Source organism: Oncorhynchus keta, unplaced genomic scaffold (assembly GCF_023373465.1).
Source record: "Oncorhynchus keta strain PuntledgeMale-10-30-2019 unplaced genomic scaffold, Oket_V2 Un_contig_30155_pilon_pilon, whole genome shotgun sequence".
NCBI classification, from domain to species: domain Eukaryota; kingdom Metazoa; phylum Chordata; class Actinopteri; order Salmoniformes; family Salmonidae; genus Oncorhynchus; species Oncorhynchus keta.
In genome coordinates this window covers 1-8,050 of record NW_026286921.1, presented here as the reverse complement: position 1 = coordinate 8,050, position 8,050 = coordinate 1, and the positions used below count along the sequence as shown (strand labels likewise).

General features: G+C 42.6%; 1 protein-coding gene across 1 annotated transcript; it reads right to left on the bottom strand.

Annotated features, from left to right (window-relative positions):
* Positions 1-3,347: 3,347 nt before the first annotated feature.
* On the bottom strand, positions 3,348-8,005 carry LOC118391661 (uncharacterized). Its single transcript, XM_052507603.1, has 6 exons — positions 7,705-8,005; positions 7,303-7,464; positions 4,348-4,402; positions 3,944-4,130; positions 3,789-3,825; positions 3,348-3,509 (listed from the first exon to the last, which is right to left on the bottom strand). The coding sequence occupies exons 1-6, from the start codon at positions 7,804-7,806 to the stop codon at positions 3,348-3,350; spliced, it is 705 nt and encodes a 234-aa protein (XP_052363563.1). The 5' UTR covers positions 7,807-8,005.
* Between the last annotated feature and the right edge of the window lie 45 nt (positions 8,006-8,050).

Here is an 8,050-nt window from a genome sequence, read left to right as displayed (position 1 = left end):
ACGCACACTTAGATTCACACAGGACACCGAATAGGACAGGAGAAGTACTCCAGATATAACAAACTGACCCTAGCCCCCGACACATAAACTACTGCAGCATAAATACTGGAGGCTGAGACAGGAGGGGTCAGGAGACACTGTGGCCCCATCCGAGGACACCCCGGACAGGGCCAAACAGGAAGGATATAACCCCACCCACTTTGCCAAAGCACATCCCCCACACCACTAGAGGGATATCTTCAACCACCAACTTACCATCCTGAGACAAGGCCGAGTATAGCCCACAAAGATCTCCGCCACGGTACAACCCAAGGGGGGCAACCCAGACAGGCCGACCACAACAGTGAATCAACCCACCCAGGTGACGCACCCCCAGGGAAGGCACGAGAGAGCCCCAGCAAGCCAGTGACTCAGCCCCGTAACAGGGTTAGAGGCAGAGAATCCCAGTGGAAAGAGGGGAACCGGCCAGGCAGAGACAGCAAGGGCGGTTCGTTGCTCCAGAGCCTTTCCGTTCACCTTCCCACTCCTGGGCCAGACTACACTCAATCATATGACCCACTGAAGAGATGAGTCTTCAGTAAAGACTTAAAGGTTGAGACCGAGTTTGCGTCTCTGACATGGGTAGGCAGACCGTTCCATAAAAATGGAGCTCTATAGGAGAAAGCCCTGCCTCCAGCTGTTTGCTTAGAAATTCTAGGGACAATTAGGAGGCCTGCGTCTTGTGACCGTAGCGTACGTGTAGGTATGTACGGCAGGACCAAATCAGAGAGGTAGGTAGGAGCAAGCCCATGTAATGCTTTGTAGGTTAGCAGTAAAACCTTGAAATCAGCCCTTGCTTTGACAGGAAGCCAGTGTAGAGAGGCTAGCACTGGAGTAATATGATCAATTTTTTGGTTCTAGTCAGGATTCTAGCAGCCGTATTTAGCACTAACTGAAGTTTATTTAGTGCTTTATCCGGGTAGCCGGAAAATAGAGCATTGCAGTAGTCTAACCTAGAAGTGACAAAAGCATGGATTAATTTTTCTGCATCATTTTTGGACAGAAAGTTTCTGATTTTTGCAATGTTACGTAGATGGAAAAAAGCTGTCCTCGAAATGGTCTTGATATGTTCTTCAAAAGAGAGATCAGGGTCCAGAGTAACGCCGAGGTCCTTCACAGTTTTATTTGAGACGACTGTACAACCATTAAGATTAATTGTCAGATTCAACAGAAGATCTCTTTGTTTCTTGGGACCTAGAACAAGCATCTCTGTTTTGTCCGAGTTTAATAGTAGAAAGTTTGCAGCCATCCACTTCCTTATGTCTGAAACACATGCTTCTAGCGAGGGCAATTTTGGGGCTTCACCATGTTTCATTGAAATGTACAGCTGTGTGTCATCCGCATAGCAGTGAAAGTTTACATTATGTTTTCGAATAACATCCCCAAGAGGTAAAATATATAGTGAAAACAATAGTGGTCCTAAAACAGAACCTTGAGGAACACCGAAATGTACACTAGTTTTGAGGGAGCGTGCAATTGGCATGCTGACTGCAGGAATGTCCACCAGAGCTGTGGCCGCAGAATTGAATGTTTATTTCCTTACCATAAGCAGCCTTCAATGTCGTTTTAGAATATTTGGCGGTATGTCCAACCGGCCTCACAACCACAGACCACGTATATGGCGTCGTGTTGGCTGTAGGGTTATGGTGTGGGCAGGCATAAGCTACGGACAACGAACACAATTGCATTTTATCAATGGCAATTTGAATGCACAGAGATACCGTCACGAGATCCTTAGGCCCCATTGTCGTGCCATTCATCCGCCGCCATCACCTCATGTGCATGGCCCCATGTCGAAAGGCCTGCATACTCACCAGACATGTCACCCATTTAGCATGTTTGTGATGCTCTGGATTGATGTGTACAACAGCGTGTTCCAGTTCCCACCAATATTCAACAACTTTGCACAGCTATTGAAGAGGAGTGGGACAACATTCCATAGGCCACAATCAACAGCCTGATCAACTCTACGCGAAGGAGAAGTGTCACGCTGCATGAGGCAAATGGTGGTCATACCAGATACTGACTGGTTTTCTGATCCACGCCCCCTACCTTTTCTTTAAGGTAACTGTGACCAACAGATGCATATCTGTATTCCCAGTCATGTGAAATCCATAGATAAGGGGCTAACGAACGTATTTCAATTGACTGATTTCCATATATGAACTGTAACTCAATAAGATCTTTGAAATTGTTGCATGTTGCGTTTATATTTTTGTTCAGTACACATTTGAGTGTATTGACTTACCTGTTTCACTACCGGCAGGGGTCTGGTTCTGGGAAGGTGTTGGAGTGCAGTGGTTCTTCTTGTTGACCTTCTTTGTACACTGGGTAACAGACAGTCATTTCAGCAGTAGGACAAATTGCACAAAAGGTATCAGTGTTTACCATCATACTGTATGTAATGAATACAAATCATCTTTATAATTTGTATTTTGATGACATATGTACCTTTGGGTGGAGTCCACAGAGAGCGCTGAATCTTCCTCTCTTCTTTTCCTTTCTACCAGTTGTTGGAAGCCCATAATTACCTACCTCGTCACTGCCAAGTGCATTGTGTGATGACAACTGGGTATTGGAGGGAGGTGAAGAGCTAGCCTCATTGCATTTAGTTAGTAGTTCCCTAGTTAATGATTTGACCAGGGCATCGTCAAATGCATAATCCGTTGACTTCATTGCAACCTGGAGCATCTTCTCTGACCCGAATTCTTGAAGAAGCCCCTTGTAGACAGCCTTGAAAATCACCACCACTGGCAAAATGACAGGGGACATTCGCCCAGAGACGGAGTTTGGATGGCCACAGAGATTATGGAATTGACCTTCTTTGACACTTCTCCAACAATAACCCGGGATAGACTTTGAGTGTCTACCTGGCCCTCTCTTTGGATACAGAGGACATTGTTCAGCGACTCTTTGAAGGAATCCTGGACACCAGTGAGGAGACTGTCCTCAGTGATCCCAAAAAGTCACTGAGTGGCTCAGATGATATCGACTCACCATCTCCCTGAGTATTTGGCAACACTGTCTGAGACCTTTGAGAATACAAAGCAAACAATACAGCATTCCATATTCAATAGTAGACACGGTAGTGACATTAATGCATAATTCAATAATCAGTTAAACTGGTCATTAAGAGTAAACTGTTATACAGATAACAAAACATTTTTTCACAAAATGGGTTATGAATAGTTAGGTGAAACCGGTTTCTTTAGGAATGACTGAACATACCCATTACGAGAGGAGCTTGATTTGGCCGTGCAAGACCTTGAGGATTTGCTGCTGCCTCTTTGCGAACCTTCAGATTTGTGCTAGAGGATCTCTGATTCTGTCAGAGACTTGCCGGATACTGGAGACACATGGCTGTATATCCGTACAAAACGGAAAATTGCAGGGATGATGACCTCCAGGATGGCCTCAGATACAAACCGCACAATCTCCAGGCACATCTCTGCAAGCAATGCCCTCATCACCTGTAGGACCGAAACAGTGTAGGTAGATTACTCATAGCCGGGCTCTGAAACCAAGCTCCTCGAAGAGATACCAACAATCTCACATATGTTCATGAGCATCATGAAAGTGCCATACATTGGAAAGCATGAAAAGCAGTAGGCTACTAAAAAGCTATTTGAATGTAACTGTTTGTGATAATGTGGATGATACTGTAGATAGATAAAAGGTTTGTATCTAATTTTCTTGAAACATCTATTAATATATCTATGAATCATTGTCAGGGTTATTAAGGGACTTACAGGGTCCATCCTGCCAATGCTTAACTGCCTCCATTGCCTATAGGAGGAGATAATTAGATGTTTTTAGCACCAAAAAGCACACCAACACACATACAATTTATAAAATCCTCCAGATGACATTGCATTCAAGTACTACAATAGAAGTTTGGACATACTCCTCAGTAAGTTTTTCCAGAAACCGGATGATAATCGGGTTGAAAGCATCCGGATCGATTAGCGGGAGGTCAAGAGCCCTGGTCTGACAGGCCCTGGAGACACACTCATTTAGGATCTTTTCATTAGATTGTCCCTGGTGAGATGTCCCCTGAACTGTCATCCCAGAGAATTCCACAGATGTAGAGGACCTGTGTCCAAAGCAGCATTCACCAAGGTAAAGAAGTCAGAAAACATGTAACCTTCTGAGGCAAGTATGTATTAGCTCATTTTGTGTACTTTGTGAAGTACCCAAGAAAGTATAACATGTGCACTCTGCTATTAGTCCTCTGCTCAATAGATGTCCATACTAAATTACATTAACATGCAAAAGGATTACATTCTGTGAAATTAGAGTTTAATTTATGACCTGCATCTGTATCAGTGATCTGCTCCACTTTGTTTCTCTTGGTCCTCTTGGTCTAAAAAGACAATACAGTCAATGATATACACGTAGATACTGTATGAAGCCATTCCAATACAGCCCTTTGAGTAGAGCAAGGGTAAGACTGATTGTAGGGCCGTCCCCGACAAAAAAATATCTTTGTCGACCGAGAGTCATCCTGTTCTAATGTTAAAATGTATTTTTCCATATCAGACACACCCTATGTGTTTGAATACAATCACCTACATAGGCACTGAGCTTGTCTGATGCTTTAAGCACACTGTTTGATTAAATAATTAAGACACACAAATGACTCAAGAAAGAGCCTGATGGTGACACTGTATTAAAATAAATGACAGCGAGTGCCTGTGTGACAGGCGCACGTTGTCTCGCTCTCCTCCCTACTGCAGCGAAAAGGCACCACATAACAGCAAGTGTTTATTGTGCTGTCCATGCTGAAGACGCAACATCATTTCAGCCATTTAGTTTCTTCCTTACAGTTCTGGAAACGTCTTCTTTACAGTTCTGGAAACTTTAGAGTGTTTTCTATCCTAATCTGACAATTATATGCATATTCTAGTTTCTGGGGCTGAGAAATAGGCCGTTTCAAATTGGTACGTTTTTTAGCCAAAAACGGAAATACTGCCCCCGATGCGCGAAAGGTTAAGCAAATGTTAAGCAATACCAGTCTGTTCTAACGACTAAAAATGATAAAGCCATTATTACATTATTACAGACTAAAAACAGCCGAATCTGTGAAATTGCTTAATTCAACATTTTGCCAGTGCATGAGGCTTGGTGCTCTATTAAACAAATACTCAAACAGGCAACAGAAGCTATATCTGTCTTACTCCTGTATATATGTATACAGTACCAGTCAAAAGTTTGGACACACCTACTCATTCAAGGCTTTTCTTTATTTGTACGATTTTCTACATTGTAGAATAGTAGTGAAGACATCAAAACTATGAAATAACACATATGGAATCATGGAGGTACCAAAAGTGTTAAACAAATCAAAATATATTTAATATTTGAGATTCTTCAAAGTAGCCATCCTTTGCCTTGACGGCAGCTTTGCACACTCTTGGCAGTCTCTCAACCAGCTTCACCTGGAATGCTTTTCCAACAGTCTTGAAGGAGTTCCCACATATGCTGAGAACTTATTGGTTGTTTTTCCTTCACTCGGTGGTCCAATTCATCCCAAAACATCTCAATTGGGTTGAGGTTGGGTGATTGTGGATGTCAGGTCATCTGATGCAGCCCTCCATCACTCTCCTTCTTTGTCAAATAGCCCTTATACAGCCTGGAGACGTAAACCAGATGGGATGGCGTATCACTGCAGAATACTATGATAGCCATGCTGGTGAAGTGTGCCTTGAATTCTAAATAAATCACAGACAGTGTCACCAACAAAGCGCCCGAAATTATCACACCTCCTCCATGCTTCATGGTGGGAACCACACATGCGGAGATCATCTGTACACCTACTCTCACAAAGACAGTGTTGGAATTTGGACTTATCAGACCAAAGGACAGATTTCCACCAGTCTAATGTCCATTGCTCGTGTTTCTTGGCCCAAGCAAGTCTCTTCTTCTTATTGGTGTCCTTTAGTAGTGCTTTCTTCGCAGCCATTTGACCATGAAGGCCTGATTCACGCAGTCTCCTCTGAACAGTTGATGTTGAGATGTGTCTGTGACTTGAACTCTGAGAAGCATTTATTTGGGCTGCAATGTGAGGTGCAGTTAACTCTAATTAACTTATTCTCTGCAGCCGAGTTAACTCTGTCTTCCTTTCCTGTGGCGGTCCTCATGAGAGCCAGTTTCATCATAGCGCTTGATGGTTTTTGGACTTGATGGTTTTTGCACTTGATGAAAAGTTCAAAGCTCTTGAAATTTTCCGGATTGACTGATCTTCATGTCTTAAAGTAATGACGGACTGTTGTTTTATCTTTGCTTATTTGAGCTGTTCTTGCCATAATATGGACTTGGTCTTTTACCAAATATCTTCTGTATACCAACCCTACCTTGTCACAACACAACAGATTGGCTCAAATGCATTAAGAAGGAAAGAAATTCCTTTACTTCATTTTTAACAAGGCACACATGTTAATTTATGAAATGCATTCCAGGTGACTACCTCATGAAGCTGGTTGAGAAAATGCCAAGAGTGTGCAAAGCTGTCATCAAGGCAAAGGGTGACTACTTTGAAGAACCCTTTTGACTGGTAATATATATATGGATGATTTACAAAGCCAGGCACATTTAACAATTAGGCTATTGATTATATACCTAATTTAGTTGGGTTTTCCTCTCTCCTCAATTGTATTAGACATTTAGGCTAAGGCAAGGGCTGTTTCCCCACCTCTGCTGCTGCTGCTGCCTCTCTTCAGCATTGTTCTCAATCCCAATATGCTGGTTAACTTTGCTATTATGCACATAGCAACATAGGAAAGGGCGGCAATTCTACGGAGCACTGAAGATTATGTTTCAGAACCACGGACAGCGACCGTATCCAATGCAGGAGAAAGCGCATTTGTTGTAAAATAATATTTGATTTATTAGTGTTGCACCATTATTTTTACATAATATAACCATATACAATGTCAGTATCACGTATTAGCGTGATGGACTGTGCCCTCCCTGTGGCCTCGGCAATGGATTAGTCAACTGAGACAGGTGCGAATCAGACAGGTGTCCATGTGCACCATGAAGAAAACAAACTTTTGCGACTGCTCGAATTAAGAAATCCCAGTCAACCAACAGCCTATTGACCAAACTGTCGACCAAATGGGGTCAGCCCTAGATTTACTATTAGGAGATAAAAGGGTATTGCATGGGCAATTTACCTTCCTCAGAACAACATGCTGTAGGGGCAGGTTATAGATATGAAAGATATCCCAAATATCCACATCTCTGCTCAATCTATTCCCTTACCTTGACTTTATTTCTCTTTACGGCATCCTGCTCCATCTGAGGCAGGGGATCCTTCTTCACCTCATCTTCATCATTCTGATTATCAACAAAATCTCTCTCAGCTGCATCAGTATCAGTGCTCTGTTCAACTGTGGACCTGTTGGCACTGGTCCTCCTCTTGGTCTAAAAAGACAATACAGTCAATGTACAAGTTACTGTATGTTGCCGTTGCTATACAGGCCTTTGAGAAGAGCTACAGTAAACAATTGGTGATTGAATATTAAGAGATGGAAGGAAGTCTGTTGTAAGGACAATTTACCCCCCAACCTCACAACAACACGTTATATGGCATATTGGACAGGTTTAAAGTGTGGACAGGTAAGACCCCAGATTTCCCTTTCTCTCCTCAGTCTATTCTCTCACCTTAACTTTTCTCCTTGTCACAGCCTTCAGCTCGATCTGAGGCAGGGGATCCTTCACTTCACTATCTTCTGGATAGTTTAAACCCAGGATATCATTCTTCATTTTCTGGACTTGACCTTCCAAACCTTGATGATCACGTGGATCATCTTCGTTTAAACTCTGGAAGAAATTAGACCATTCTTTAAATGCTCATGGATATGGACAATATACCACAGCTAAGAGCTGTTCTTACACATGACACAATGCAGTTATTATAAACTGGTTACCAACTTAATTAGAAAAGTACAAATAAATGTTTTGTCATACCCATGGTATACGCTCTGATATACCACAGCTTTCAGCCAAT

Coding starts and splice junctions, on each gene's coding strand:
- LOC118391661 (XM_052507603.1), bottom strand. CDS start 7,806: ATGAAGAATGATATCCTGGGTTTAAACTATCCAGAAGATAGTGAAGTG. Junction 7,465..7,704: donor TGACAAGGAGAAAAGTTAAG/GTGAGAGAATAG, acceptor TTGTCTTTTTAG/ACCAAGAGGAGGACCAGTGC. Junction 4,403..7,302: donor TAAAGAGAAATAAAGTCAAG/GTAAGGGAATAG, acceptor TTGTCTTTTTAG/ACCAAGAGGACCAAGAGAAA.